The 15,802-nt window shown below is 37.6% G+C and overlaps 3 protein-coding genes across 5 annotated transcripts; 2 read left to right on the forward strand and 1 right to left on the reverse strand.

The window, feature by feature from the left end:
• Positions 1-1,553: 1,553 nt before the first annotated feature.
• Positions 1,554-3,508, reverse strand: LOC104813264. The gene is made up of 2 exons (XM_010540833.1): positions 2,362-3,508; positions 1,554-2,023 (listed from the first exon to the last, which is right to left on the reverse strand). The coding sequence occupies exons 1-2, from the start codon at positions 3,506-3,508 to the stop codon at positions 1,989-1,991; spliced, it is 1,182 nt and encodes a 393-aa protein (XP_010539135.1). The 3' UTR covers positions 1,554-1,988.
• Positions 3,509-7,728: 4,220 nt separating this feature from the next.
• Positions 7,729-10,944, forward strand: LOC104811767 (probable inactive purple acid phosphatase 28). Its single transcript, XM_010538585.2, has 5 exons — positions 7,729-8,066; positions 8,181-8,328; positions 8,961-9,385; positions 9,546-10,034; positions 10,628-10,944. The coding sequence occupies exons 1-4, from the start codon at positions 7,767-7,769 to the stop codon at positions 10,008-10,010; spliced, it is 1,338 nt and encodes a 445-aa protein (XP_010536887.1). The 5' UTR covers positions 7,729-7,766; the 3' UTR covers positions 10,011-10,034; positions 10,628-10,944.
• An 84-nt stretch (positions 10,945-11,028) lies between these two features.
• LOC104811768 (transcription factor bHLH35) lies at positions 11,029-14,150 on the forward strand. 3 transcript variants are annotated; one of them, XM_010538586.1, is made up of 5 exons: positions 11,029-11,504; positions 11,605-11,767; positions 12,121-12,354; positions 12,507-12,677; positions 13,925-14,150. In XM_010538586.1, the coding sequence occupies exons 1-5, from the start codon at positions 11,425-11,427 to the stop codon at positions 14,015-14,017; spliced, it is 741 nt and encodes a 246-aa protein (XP_010536888.1). In that variant the 5' UTR covers positions 11,029-11,424; the 3' UTR covers positions 14,018-14,150. The 3 variants fall into 3 exon arrangements, with proteins under 3 accessions (XP_010536888.1, XP_010536889.1, XP_010536890.1); XM_010538587.1 differs by having other exon boundaries at positions 12,513-12,677; XM_010538588.1 differs by having other exon boundaries at positions 11,029-11,495.
• The last annotated feature ends 1,652 nt before the right edge of the window (positions 14,151-15,802 follow it).

Raw genomic sequence — 15,802 nt, forward strand, 5'->3', positions numbered from 1 at the left:
TCCTTGATCAGAAAATGTGAGCACAGAAGAGCCTTAACATCCTGGATCAGTGTTTCATTGTTGCCAACAATCAAGAGATCATCTACATATACTAAGAATGCAACAAAACCTGTCCCAGAATGTCTGAAAAATAAGGAATTATCTGATTGGGCTTGCAGGAAATCACCTGAAATCAGAACCTCAGAAAGTTTGATATTCCATTGGCGGGAGGCTTGCCGTAATCCATAAAGAGATTTCCGCAATCTGCAAACAGAATTCTGCGTAACAGTCTCCCCCTTAAGATCAGCATACCCGGGAGGAAGTTTCATATAAATTTCTTCAGTTAAATCGCCATTTAAAAAGGCATTTGAAACATCCATCTGGTGTAAAAACCAGTTTTGTGAAGCTGCTAAAGCCAGAAGGATTCTTACAGTTGTCATCTTTGCAACAGGGCTGTATGTATCAAGAAAATCAACTCCTTCCTGTTGTGAGTAACCTTTCGCAACTAATCTGGCTTTGTGCTTGTCAAGCGAGCCATCTGCGTGATACTTTACTTTATAAACCCATTTGCATCCAATTGGGGACTTATCAGATGGAAGTGGACAAATATCCCAGGTACCATTACGGATCAGTGCATCAAGCTCTTGGAGCATAGCATTCTGCCAAGTTTCAGATGTTGCAGCTTGTTTATAGGTCTTTGGCTCGGTTGATGTGGTGATAGAAAGGGAAAATTGACGAAAAGAAGGGTGGAAAGAAGAGTAAGAAATTATAGAAGAAAGAGGGTATTTAACAGAAGGTGAAAGAGGAGGTGGGGTATTATGTGTAAGGTAGTAACAATGATAATCAGATAAGTAGCTAGGGGCTTTAGTCAAGCGTTGCGATTTTCGATTGTTGTCTGAGGGCTGAGAAGAGGAAGGCACAAGATCAGAAGAGATCACAGGCCGACAAGATGGGTGGTCAGAAGAAACAGGGGGGTCATAGAGGAAGTATGAAAAAGGAAAGGTCGGGAAGAAATCTAAAGTAGAAGAAGGGATAGGAGACTTTGAGAAAGGATAAATAGACTCTTGAAATGTTACGTTTCTAGATATTGAAATCACATTGGTGTGTAGATTAAGTACTTTGTAACCTTTCACACCATGTGGATATCCGAGAAAAACATGTGGAGAAGCACGGGGAGAAAATTTGTGCCTGTCCCTTGAAATGGTGGAAACGTAACATAGACAGCCAAATGCTTTTAAGTGAGAATAAGAAGGACGTGTATTTGTCAGGACTTCAAAAGGAGATTTGTTTTGTAATAAAGGAGTAGGGATGCGGTTTATTAAATAAACTGCGGTTTGGATGCACTCAGTCCAGTAAGGCAGAGGAAGATTGGATTGGAAAAGAAGCGAACGAGCCACATTAAGAATGTGCTGATGCTTCCTTTCAACGACAGCATTTTGCTGAGGTGTGTAAGGGCATGATCTATAGTGAACAAGACCATGATCAGAAATAAGTGAAGGAAAAGACAATTCGGGTGCATTGTCGGAACGAAACGATTTCACAGCAGACCCGTATTGTAAAGAGACGTGCTTAAGAAACTGAGGAAAATAAGAAACAACATCACTTTTATTCTTTAATAAGTAGATCCAAGTAACTCTGGTGCAATCGTCCACAATTGAAAGAAAATATCTATGACCATTGACAGAACAAACGTGAAAAGGACCCCAGATATCTAAATGAACTAGATCAAAGGGTGCTTTAGACAAATTTCCCGAGGAAGGAAATGGATGTCGACGTTGTTTGGCAATGGGACAAATGGAGCAGTGAGAGAGTTGCTCTTTTGAGGAAGTAAAACGAGCTGAGATGAGTTGCCCAGAGCTTGGATGCGTAAAAAGGATGGATGACCGAGGCGTATATGCCAGAGGTCAAGTGATGCTGTTGTAGATAAAGTCGTGCATAGAGCAGATGGATAAACAGAGGATGAAGAAGAAGCTCCATTCACACTGAATAAGTAAAGGTTCTGATGAAGACTACCCTTCCCAATCATCAAGGCCCGAGTAGGGTCCTGAATCAAATATGAATCACAAGAAAAAGAAACGACATAAGGGGTTGATTTTGTCAAAGCACTAATACTTAGGAGGTTGAAATGAAAGGATGGAACGTATAAAACAGATTTGAGAGTCAAAAAAGGAGAAAGAATAATCATACCAGACTGAGTGACAGGAACAGAAGCTCCATTAGGTAAAGTAATATGTACGGTGGGAATAAGAGAAATCTCAGAAAACAAACGGAAATTGCAACAAATATGACTGCTAGCCCCAGTATCTAATATCCATATATCTCGAGAATCAGTTGGTGAAGAGGAGAGTGATGAGAGGGCAAAATGGTTAGAAAAAGATGTACCTGGTGGTGGGAGAGGGGTGGTAGAGGGTATGGCAGCAGCTGCAACATTAGAATCCGAAGCGAGAGTGCTAAGCCCTTTGAGCTGAGCCTGAAATTGGTCGAATAGAACCTGAGCTTGGGCGAGATGGGAATCGCCAAGAGACGTCACAGCGGAAGACTGGGAACCAGAAGTCTCGACATCAACCATGTTGACGGAGGGCTGAGTTTTATCAGAGAAACCCAGTTTCGGAGTGGGCAACAAACCAGATTTGTTACCGGAAGGATGAACGCCGGGAGGGTAACCGTGAAGCTTGTAGCAGCGGGAGATTGTGTGGCCCTGAAGTCCACAGTGAGTGCAATAAGGGCGTGACTTGGAGGGCTGAGATGAACGGGGCCTATAAGCAGAAGCAGAATGGGCTTGAAAAGCTACTGAGTCAGGAACAGCTGGCAAAGCCTGTCGTTGGTGGGCCTCTTGAGTGATCATACTATAGACACGTGAAATGTCAGGTAGTGGGTCTAACATAAGTATCTGTCGGCGGGCCAAATGAAAAGATTCGTTAAGTTTCATTAGGAAACTAACAACGTTCTTTTTATCCAGATACTCTGTCAAACGTCCTTTAGAATTGCAAGAGCAAAATCCACAGGTGCAAATAGGAACAGGGTCATGCATCTTCAGTTCTTCCCAGAGGGAATTAAGCTTTGTAAAGAAAGCATTTAAATCCATGGCCCCTTGCTGTAACAGTTCAATTTGCTGTTCGATGTGAAATTTTTTTGAAGTATTCTTCTGCTTATAACGGGTTTCCAGGGTCAGCCATTTTTTATGAGCGTCAGGGATATAGATGATCATGGATTTAACCTCAGGAGTAACGGAGTTGTTGATCCATGTACCAACCATGGCGTTGCATCGAAGCCAAGCACCGTAATCAGAACTCTTTTCAGGGGGTTGGGGAACAGTACCGAAGATGAAGCCGAGTTTGTTCTTCGCCGTCAAGATCTGGACGATTGAGGTGGCACAGACGTTGTAATTAGATTCATCAACCAGACGATCAGTCACCAAGGAGATGCTTGAAGAATCCGCAGCATGGAGATAGAGGGGATTAGCATAAGGATCGAGGGCGTTTGGTGCCGCAACCTCTGGAATGGTGGAATCCTCAGAATCAGACGCCATGAAAAAGAAATGGAGAAGAAGAAAAAGAAGGAAGAATTTTAGAAGAGCAGAGGATGACAGCTCTCTGATACCATATTAACACTGAAGAAATAAAACTCTCGAAGGATTGAAAAATGCTTCACACCTTTATTTACTCGGTATTCATGGGTTATTTATACAACTCGATTAACAAATCTAACAACCTACAAATGATAAAAGAGTGAGCAAAACAGAAGAATATTCTACTAACAAACAATCTATACAGCCACTGTAAGTATAGCCCAGCTGGAAGAGATTTGTGCTGAGTCCTCGAATCAAAGAACCGCCAAAAAATAACGTTAACCTTCTGTAATATTTGATAAACCTACCTTAGATGTCATGCTTATAAGTGAATATCCTTATGCATGAGAGAGAGAGAGTGGCAAAATTGATTTCATACTCCTATAAAACATATTCAACATAAACATTTACAGTAATCTGAATATTAATTAACAACCAAATCCCTTTTTTTTTATAGGGATGGCCCTTTCGGGTTCGGTAATTATTTGATTCGGTTGTTTCGATTTTAAAATATATATATACTAATTTATTATTATTTTGTATTCTGTTCGATTATATTCAATTACATTCGGTTTTTATTAAAAAAAAAATAGATTTTTCTTAACAGTTTTTTAGTTTTTGGATTTTTTAAATATTCGTTTCGTTCGATTTGATTTGAAGAATTTAAATTTCTAAAAAAAATTACCTTCGAACTTTGAATGATTCAATTTAAAAAACGGTACCATATTTTTCGGTTTGAAGATCCCGTACCGCCATTGGAGTTATTAAAATATTAAAGAATACAAAAAGGTTCGGTTGCAGAAGAAAACCGCAGACAGTAAGGCAATTGGAGCAGGCGAATGGAGACCGTCGGATCAGCATCTGCTCTGAATCTGGAAAGAAAAGAGTGGCCCCACTTGATGACGATGGACGGTCCAGATGACTTTGGACGTATTCGTCATGAAATTCACTAAACTCATTCCTCTTTTTGACGAGCCCACGGAGTCCGGCCCAAAGTTTATGCATCGCCGAATAGGGTTTTCCTCTCCGCGCCATTAATAACGTTATTTTTTTTTAAAACAAATAATAATCATATAATTATTACATAAGTACACGATGTTTAAACTTTAAACGTCGTTAAAAACATAACTGGTTTTACACGTAACCGATTTCCGCCAACAAAAAAAAAAAAGACAAGCAGTTTTTCCACACACACACATATATCTATGTATATATAATATATATATATATAATATTTATAGTGTTTGGTCCCACGCCTGTTTTAGGGTTTGGAGTTATTAAGTCAGAGTACGAATGTGTACAGTGTCGAGTGGTAATTGTCAATGGTGAAGGACATCTCCTTTTTTAATGTCTTCCCATGCTCCGTACGGACGTCGTCCCGTCGTCTATGGCAACAATAAAAAAGGACCAATTAATTTCTGATATTTTGTTGTAATGAAGTTCGAAATAAAAGCGTAATATGCTAACACTCTCTAATGTATGGCCCGAACTTAATATATACCATTCTTACTATATATGTATATACACACATTTTTAAATACTCGAATTCTGAAATTTTGGAAACAGCCCTTCATTTTTTTTCAATGAAACAGGCGTGTTACATTTTTTTTTTCTTCCATTTAAAATATAATTTCTTCACCAAATCAATTAATTGAATGCGTGAGAAGCCACGATTGTAGAAACTGAAATATGGATATTCTGTCGGCCCATCTAGATTTTCCTTTATATCAAACTTATCCAACGGACCAATGACCGATAAGGCTCTCTTTGTCGGCCCGTGTTTTTTTTTGGCATGGGCCAGCCACCAAAACTATACATTAGTAAATTAGAAGTATGAAATTGTTTTGGATACAAATAATATGAACTGTAATTATAGATAAACAAGCCAAAAACACATTTAATATTGCAAAATAAAAACTTGCAATTACACCAACCAGTCAACCCCCACCCAGCCCTCTTCATTGAAAATTTTTCCAAGAAGTAAAAAATAAAAAAGAAAAAAAGAACAAGAAACTTAAATAAATGCCCCATCCACATTACAACAATTTTTTTTTTAAAAAAAAAAAAGAGAGAACGAGAAAATCAACAAGTACCAAATGTAACCATCCCCCTCATGTAGTTTGTCAACTATACCCTCCACTTTTTTTTAAAAAAAAAAAAAATTGGAATCGTGTGTAGTAGAAGTCATACGAGAAGATATGAGTATATCTAACATAACCCTCTCATTTAGACGTACCACACACATATTACGATATTGAATGAATCAAAGTTCTACATATACATATATTTGTCAGCACTTTTCATGTTCGCGTGATCATTATAGGAACATGTATATACTTGTTACCATGTTCTGCAACTTTCCTCTCCTTGTACTTTCCTTTTCAATTAGGTTTACTAGCTTTGTATGTGTGTGTATATATATTAATTCTTCTCTAATATATGGACAAATTAAGTATTGCGCCGTGTATACCTCTACCTTATAATCATAATAAGTCATATAAATCTAAATTTAAATACAATATTTAGACGATTCATTTGCGCCAAGTAACACCGTGAATTTGCTTTTATTTGATAGAATAAAAATGAACCTAACATGTGAAAAGTTTGGTCCATGAAAAGTTCTAAAAATCTATAAAATAATGAAAAAATATTCTGCATCGGTTAAAAAATCAAAGGGTAATCACATAAAAATATCCGAACTTTTACAAAAATTTCAAATAAATACCCGAACTATAAAATTGTCATATAAATATCTGAACTTTTCAAAACTCTCACATAAATACCAAGACTTTTAAATTTTTTCCAAATCAAACAAACGCAACTGCTGACTCAGCAAAAAACTGCTGACTCAGCAAAAAAAAACTGCTGACTCAGCAAAAAACTGCTGACTCATCATTTAAAAATATTATTAAATGTTCAAATATTCATCTACATTTATTTAAATTAATATATGCATATAAATTCACATATATATATAAATATATATATATATATTAAAAATAAAATTATTTATAATTAATAAAACACATATACACATAACTACAATATATATATCATTACTAATGCATATATATTACAATAAAAATAATTATAATTAAATTTATTATTAAAAATAATAATAATGCATAAAAATAAAACACGACCCTTCACAAAAGTTGAAAAGCACTGGAAAGACAAAATATTATTCTCTCCCCCCCTCTCTCCCCTCTCTCATCTTTATATTCTCTTTTTGCTGGCTCGCCTTTTGAAGCTCGTGACTTGGGTTCCCTTTCGCCAGTCTAAATTTTCAAAAATGAAAAAAGATACTAGATTCTGTTTTCGCACTTCTCCGCATTATATATATACGTGCATATATATATATATATATATTCTAATAACTAGTTCACACATCTTGTTTCAATTGTATTTATGGACATGATATCCACGCTGTTTATGGTGAGACAAATCATTTTCATATAGTGTATGGTCAATAGACGATTCTTGAACATGGAGACTATGTAGAATGAATACTTTAATATGTACATGGTGTATATATATATATATATATATATATATCTTTGTTGACTTTTTTATATGGTGGGTATATATATATGATCTATCCATTCTTTTTTGGGGTGTAATGCATGAATATACATGGTTTATGGTCCCTATAACTTTCTTATGTTATTATAACCAAATATTGTTAGTCATGTACGCATAATGTTCACTTATATTATCTAATTCGGTTTCGAATATGTAATATTCACCGGATTGATCAGAAATTTATACGTAAATTGTGAATGCCTATGTCCCAATTTTTTTGTTTTTAATATCTAACGTTAACTTTCATTACTTGTGGGCCGACTAATATATACGGAGCCTGTCTACTCATGGCCTTGAATACATATAAGCCCATCCTACATCATCTTCGAGTTATAAGGCTACATTTATAGTAAGTATTTTAAGTTTTTTTTTTAATTTTTAGATTTTATTTTCGGTGGTTAGTTTTTGTAGTATCTAATAAATCTAAAAAAATAGAGTTTTTAGTTTTTAATTATTTTTTCCACTAAATTAGTTCTCCGAGTTTTTTAAAAAACTAAATATTTAAAATATGGACTTGTTTTTGTGTAATTGACAATGATTCAAACTTAGCTCTAAGAGTATAAATATTTTTTTTTTATCTTTAATTATTATTACAACAAATCCGGAAATTATTTCTTTTGGATGCAGCCGTGTTAGAATGGGAAATGCGCATCCCCGTAACCGTAACCTCCTTCGGTACGGACAAGGCATGGGCGAGAGGGAGAGCAAACATACGAGCGGAAGAACGAAAAGGTCTCGCGACGAGATGACTTCTCCAACTGCAGCAGCGAAATGGAAGCACACCTTTCTCTACTCAGCCCTAATTTTCTCTCTTCTCTACTTCCTCGAATCCCTAATCTCTCACAGGTTGCACATCGATCACCGCAACGTTCGCCTGAAGCGGTCCCCTGATCTCCCTCTCCGGTTCCGGCACGACGGAACATTCAAGATCCTCCAGGTTAGTTGTCTTGTCCCCCCGCTCGGACCTGTCAGATTCGTACTCTTTGTTGGTGTCGCTGATTTGGAGTTTGATCGCCATTGATATTCTCTGGAATTTCTTCGGTGGTTACAGGTTGCGGATATGCATTACGGTATGGGGGCGATTACTCGGTGCAGAGACGTGTTGGGTACCGAGTTTGAGTACTGTTCCGATCTCAACACGACTCTGTTTCTTCGGAGGATGATCGAAGCTGAGAGACCGGATTTGATCGCTTTTACGGGTAACTTGTCCGTGGATTTATTACTCGTCTTCCATTGAAACGACACTGTACGCGTGTTTCTCGCATTACTAGCTAGGGCTCGAATTCGCTAGTCTAGATATACAGATTCCTGATCCAAGTTGGTTTGTTGTTAAACGCAATTTCCCCCATATTTAAACTTTAGGGAGAATGAGACAGACAGACATGGGTGTCGTCACAAAGATGTAGACAATTGTGCTGCTCCAGTGCCGCAGGCTTGGAGAAGTTATCTTCTCTGGTTATGTCATTTATTAGTAGTTCTGTTGATTTCTGTTAGTAGGTAGTGAATTAATGTTTATGCAAAGCATTCCATGTGAGGTTGTAAATTGCAATCATCTTTGACTGGGTGGTTCTTTGGAAAGTGTGGGCTCATCTCGAATAAAGATGTGGTTCTGGGTATAGACCCGGATGAATGAATTGTAAATCTTGCGTAGAGACATGAAACGGATGGATAATAGATCTCGCTCAGAATTATCTTTTGGTCTGAGTTTTTGGCAAGATTTGATCTATTTTGATTAATTCCGTGATGTTTGGGGCACTTTGGAGGAAGGATATGCCAGGGAAAGATAGAAATCACATCTCTAAGGCCTGTGTGATTTTATTTTGATAACTAGGGGATAATATATTTGGAGCGAGCACAACTGATGCAGCTGAATCTCTTCTTCAAGCCATTGGTCCTGCCATTGATTTTGGAATTCCATGGGCTGCTGTTTTGGGAAATCATGACCAGGAATCTACTTTGACCCGTGAAGAATTGATGACCTTTCTGTCCCTTATGGATTATTCTGTTTCACAAATCAATCCACCGGCTGAAGACTCCTCTAACCCAGCCAGAGATGCTTTTCGATCCATCGATGGCTTTGGGAATTACCGCCTCAGAGTACACGGTGCACCTGGTTCTGTGCTTGCCAATAGCAGTGTCTTTGACCTCTTCTTTCTCGACAGTGGAGATAGAGAAACTTTCCAGGGAGTTCGAACATATGGGTGGATCAAGGACTCTCAACTGCTTTGGCTTCGGAATTCTTCTCAGGAAGATCGGGTAAGTAAAATTGAGCGTTCTGTCGGTTCTGTAATTTCTTATTCCATCTACAGCTGATTGGTGGACTGGGGATGCCCCATGAATTGTCAACATTGTGGTGCTACCAGAATTATCTAGATGCAGATTTCATTAACCTGTAAACAGGTTCATTGACTAACAGGGTCAGGCCAGCGGAAACTTGCTTGGATCCGGAGGGTTCTTTTCTGGTAAACCCCCGGCATTGGCCTTCTTCCACATCCCCATTCCAGAAGTACGTCAGCTGTGGTACAAGCCCTTTGTAGGTCAGTTTCAAGAGGGTGTAGCTTGCTCCACGGTAAACTCAGGAGTCTTGCAGACCCTAGTTTCCATGGGAAATGTGAAAGCCACATTCATCGGACACGACCACACCAATGATTTCTGTGGAAATCTAAATGGCGTATGGTTTTGTTACGGTGGAGGGTTCGGATATCACGGGTACGGGAGAGCTGGTTGGCATAGAAGAGCAAGGGTAATACAGGCCGAGCTTGGGAGAGGCAGAGACACATGGGAAGGAGTTAAGCGGGTAAAGACGTGGAAGCGTCTTGACGATAGGGGGTTGAGCAAGATTGACGAACAGGTCCTGTGGGAAACATCGAATACAATGTGAAACCACATGCAAGGCGCACAATAGGTATTTATACATCATATCTCACTTTCACATTTGACCTCTGCTTTGAATTTGGGAATTTTATGTGAAAGATGTCTGGTGCTCGTGGGTTATACACATCATGACACACGCGTTGCACATGATACAAACGTTGTTTTTGGGGAAATTGGGATGATTCCGTTTAGGGTCATGAATCACCGAATCTGTTGACCGTAAGAAAAACGTTTTCGCATGCATGCTTTATTGTGTCGAAGCAAACAGTGGCCCGTATATTTGCTTTTGTTGGGTCGGCTTGTCTCTTAAGACAATATTCGGTGCGGTAGGTGGGGTCTTAATCTTAATGGGTCTAGAAGTTGAACCCTCTGTTGCAATATCGGCTAGATTCGGTCTGTTAGTGTTAATTTAACTTTGTTTTTATATTAACTTTTAAAGTTGATAATTGGGGTTTGTCGGATTTGGTGCTGAGTTTATTTTGCTTTTCGAATATTTGTTGGATACAAACTGGGATGGATATTTTGACCGAATCAGTATAGGGACAAAACAATGGTGGATCATCATCTTCAACCAACATATAGATTTTTGTAGACATTAATTTTTAGTTTTTTTTTTCAATACAGAAAGTGATTGGATCAGGTGTTAAATCCTGTTCCATGGCTGAATCCGGAACCCTAAAACAAGGGCTCACATCAGGATTTTTGTGCAAAAGTTGAATCCAAATCCGTGTGAGTATGTGGAGAAGACCTTGGCATGCTATGCTGCTGGACCACCCGGCATCCGTATCCTTTTTTTTTTTCTTTCAAAGTATCTTATTTGAAGGATAACAATTACTTGTTGCCTTTGCATTTTTTTTCCTCTGTATTGTTAATATTTGTATAGACCTTCGCACTTGTCTATATTTAGAAATATGATAAAATGAGGCAGCTTGTGGAATTCACATAGATATCTCAGATATGAATGACTTGTTATATAACACAATAGGTTTTTGAATACTCTCTGGAAGTTTCTAATACACTCTACATTTGTGGGTTTGTGGTTAAAAAAAACACACAAGATGTGATTTGTCCCCTTTTTGTTTTAGTGATTTGGACACATTGATTCATCATTGAGTTAGAACTGACAGGTTTCCTTACAGAGCAAAAAAAAAAAGGGGGCATGAGAGGGATATTGGTAGGCGAATAATTTCCATTGGTGCTGGAGTGAACCCCAATTAAAAACGTGCTCCTAAAATCTTCAACGCCGGTTGTTCTTTGTCCCCTCAGCCACGTCATATCACATTGTCACTCTCTCTCTCTCTATATATATATATGTATGCATACGTCCAGTCCAGGTGTAGAGAGAGAGAGAGCGGCCACCGTTCTTAAATTCTTGCTGGAAAAGGAGAAAGGAAGCATCATCAGTTGAATCCGTCTGGAAAATGGAGAATATCGACGAAGAATACAAGAACTACTGGGAAACCACCACCTTCTTCCAAAACGAAGAGCTCGAGTACGACAGGTTCTTCTTCTTGTCTGTCTCTGTCTCTCTCTTTTTTCTCTGGTTTCCTCAGATGAAGCAGAGAGAGAGAGAGGTTGTTGATGTTGTTTGGGGTTTGTAGCTGGCCGTTGGATGAGGCGGTTTCTGGATCGTACGATTCGAGTTCGCCGGACGGAGCAGCCTCTTCGCCGGCTTCCAAGAATATTCTGTCGGAGAGGAACAGGAGACAGAAGCTCAATCAGAGGCTCTTCGCTCTCCGATCAGTTGTTCCCAATATCACCAAGGTTTTCTTCCCAATCCCCAATTCTCTCTCTCTCTCTTTACATTGAGAAAAAAAGAGTTTCCTCTTTCTCCGGAGAGAGTACAGATCAAAGCAGAAATCCCGGATTTCAGAAGCTCAATCAGATGTTTGTATTTTCTTTCTTCCTCCCTCTGTCTCCTTCTCGCTTTTAGTCCCTCCCTCTCTCCCATATGAAATCTGTCTTATTCGGTTTCAATTTGATGCTTTCAAGTTATAACTTATGGGTCTTTGCTCGTTGGCGAATTCGTTTCAGCTGTTGAAGAAATTTGTTTACCCTGGACGATTTATGTGGATTCTCATCAACGTTTTGGCTCTGTGCAAATGTGTTTTGGGTAGATGGACAAAGCATCGATAATCAAAGACGCTATTGATTACATACAAGAGCTACAGAAAGAAGAAAAGAGACTCGAAGTCGAGATCAGGGAACTCGAATCCATAAGATCCAAGAGCTTGAACAGTGAATTGCTGGTTCCAGTCACAGCCAAGAAGATCAAGCAGCAGCAGCAGCTGCAGGTTGAGTGTGGTTCCACTCGTTCAAGAAGCTCCTCCTCTCCCATTGAAGTTCTTGAAGTAAGTCCCGTTTTCCCACATTCTTTCTTGATGTTTTTCACTTTTTGTATAGCGCCAAAAAAAAAAAAAGTTCTGTGATGGATAGCGACTGAGATAGGTAGTGGGAATGCCGTTGAATTCTTGATTTGAGTTTTGGGTAATGAATGGCGAAGTTGAAGGTGACGTTCATGGGGGAAAGAACAGTGGTGGTGAGCACAACATGCAACAAGAGGACAGACACAATGGCGAAACTGTGCGAGGTTTTTCAGACATTGAACCTCAACATCCTTACTGTCAACATCACTTCTTTTTCTGGCATGCTTTTCCACACCGCCTTTGTCCAGGTCAGTCCCCCCCCCCCTCCTCTCTCCCCTTATAACTTTATTACATTGAAAAGTTTTAACTCTATTTTTTTTATTTTAAATTTACGGGTAATTCCCTCCTCGTTTGGATAGTTTATATGGTCGTTGTGTTTCACTGAATATGGTTGAAGATGTCTTTTGGTGTTTAGTGGGATTTACGGTTGGCTTTAATGTTTCCTTTTTTTATTCTTTCCGTCAATTACTTTATGGGCTTTTTTGGGGAGAACTAGAAATATTGAGTCGTTGAATATTGTTAGAAGGTGGTATATGTGGTTTGGGATTGGTCGTGTCCAAATCTATTTAATAACAATTGTCTTGGTTCATGACATTAGACACGATGTCACCCGAACGAAATAGTATTATATACACGCATACTTATACATGGCTCAAGTTTCTTGATCTGCTAGTAAATTAGATTACATGGCCCTTTCTTCCTGATTTCAAGCAAGATTTTCTAGTTTTATTAATCTAATGAATTGAAAGGCATATAATCCTTTAGTCTATGGTTATGTTTGGTGTAGTTGTACTTTAGGCTCTTCTCTCTTCACTGAATATAATATTCTAAAATCTCGGAGATATTAGATAGGAATTTGAAGTCATCTCCAAACATTGATTGGTTTTTGGTCCATCTAATTTTTTTTTAAATAATATATTATCAAGGTGGAAAGAATCTGTTTGCGTAACATTTGCTCAACCGCTCGAAACAAATTAAAAAATAAATAGGAAAGAGTAATAAATATAAAGATGATTCTGATAATAATATCTTATTTTAAATCTCTGGAGATGGGACAGAGTCTTCGAGATAAGATTGTGATCTCTGCAATTGTTGTAAGAAGATTAGCTGACGAAGTCATGTGGACCCTCGACTTTGGGACCCTCATTAACATCTCCCCTTTGGCTATGAATTAATTCATTTTTTTTCTTTTCGTAAAAATAATGACATATATATATATATATATATGTGTGTATGTGTCTGGCATAATCTATCCAAAGAAGAAAAAAAATCTCTCTCTTACACAGACACACATCTATGACTTTTTTTATAAAAAAATATCTCATTTCATTATTTTTACCAAAAAAAAAGATTTGAATTAATTCAATATATATAAAATATAATATAGGGTATTTATTGATGATGAGTGATATCTGTTGTAACACATTTAAAATCGCGGATATTGATTTATATTTATATTTGTATTTGTGTGTGTGTAAATAAATAAATAATGCAGGCAGACGAAGAAGAGAAGGAGGTGCTAAGGGTGAAAATAGACAGTGCAATCGCAGCTTTTAATGATCCCCTGAGGCTCATCCAATCTATGTAATTCTTTTAAATCAACTTTCCCTTTTTCATCTTTTTTTTTTCGTATAATAATATTGAAGTGCCCTAAAAACACATGACAAAATCAATCTCTGTTTGGGTAGTTTTCTTATATCATCCTTTGGTTTTCACTTAAACTTCAAATTTATTTCTCTTAAATCCATTGGTTACGTAATATACAAAAAAAAAATATTAGTGTAAGAGTCGCAAAGGGACAAGATATTAGTTTTATAGCAAAAGTCTTATTTACTGTGCGTATGGTAATAAATATAATAATATTATAATTCTCCCAAAATTATTAGTAAAGAAAAAGAAATTCAAGACAAGTAAAATTAACCAGGAAAAAAAAAAAAGGGCAACCGTCTTTGAGCCTGGGAAGTTTGACCTCACACGCTTCAGTCTAAGGAAGGATGCCATAATATTAAAATCAGCGCATTTCGCTGGGTTATAGTATGGCAGATTCTGTGACACGCGCTCTACGCGCACATACTGCGCGTGTGATTTTGAGCGATTTACACGTTAGCGGGTCAAGGCCCTTTTTCGTTGGGCTCCTTTTTTGGGCTTGTATGGGCTATACATTTGCAGGTCCAATTTTCTGCTTGTGTCCAAATTCATTATTCCCTCCCTCTTATATGCAATTCGCCCATAATGTTTTATTTATTTATTTTAAATAGAACCGTATCGATTTGAAATTAGTTTCCGTGGATTATTTCAATTTTTGTCTTCCGTTACAGTTACAGTTCGTCCTTGAAAAAAAATATCTGATATTATTTCATTGTTTTAATATATAAAGTCTCAATTTATGAGTCATATATTTGGCTTTTCAATCTTAAAAAATGTCTGCAACAATGTATAAAAATCGTATAGTCAAATCTATAATATAACTAATAACAAAATACAAAACTTAGTGCCTTTCTGGGTTTAAACGATATTCCGCTGTTGGAAATATATATAATAGTATTATAAATCTCCCAAAATCATGCCTAAAAAGACGATTGAGGGAAGGCATTTTGCACTCACGCGCTTAACTGTGGCTCAGGATGCCATAATGTTAAAATTGGCGCATTTTGCCTAGGTTATAAGCATAGCAGATTTTGTGACACGCGCTCTACGCGCCCTCATTGCGCTTATGATTTCCTTGAGCGATTCATTGGCGGGTCAAAGGCCCTTCTGTCTTTGGGTTTGGGGTTTCGGCTTATCTTTTATTTTTTGAGATTTATATTTACTGGTCTACTGTGCTTTTCATTTATTTTATATTTAAAGAAAATTACAATGTTTTCTTTTTTTGGTATAGAAAAAACTGCGATATTCAAACACCGTGATAGAAAAGTATCAAAGTATTTTCTATGTTACTTTGTTAACACTAGAGAACTTGATAAGGGCAACATATTGGTTTTATCTGTCCTACTTGTTGAATGTGGTTTTCTATAAAAAAAATATTTTCTTCTATATCGTGTTAAGAGTTGAAATTTTATTATTATTATTTTGACAGTGTTTGGTAAAATATAATAATATTATGAATCTCCCAAAACTGAAAAAAAAAAGACGGTTCTTTGAAAGGGAATGAATTTTGTCCTCACGCGCTTAACTGTACTGGGGACTCCATAATATTAAAATTGGCTCACTTTCTCTGGGTTATAGTATGGCAGATTTTGCGACACGCGCTCTACGCGCCATCAATGCGCGTATGAGTTTCAGAGCGATTTTACAATTAGCGGGTCAAGGGCCCTTTTGGTTTGGGCTTTTTTTTTGTTTTGGGCTTACATTTAGGGGCCCATGTCTCCTCATT

Source organism: Tarenaya hassleriana, unplaced genomic scaffold (genome assembly GCF_000463585.1).
Source record: "Tarenaya hassleriana unplaced genomic scaffold, ASM46358v1 Cleome2, whole genome shotgun sequence".
NCBI classification, from domain to species: domain Eukaryota; kingdom Viridiplantae; phylum Streptophyta; class Magnoliopsida; order Brassicales; family Cleomaceae; genus Tarenaya; species Tarenaya hassleriana.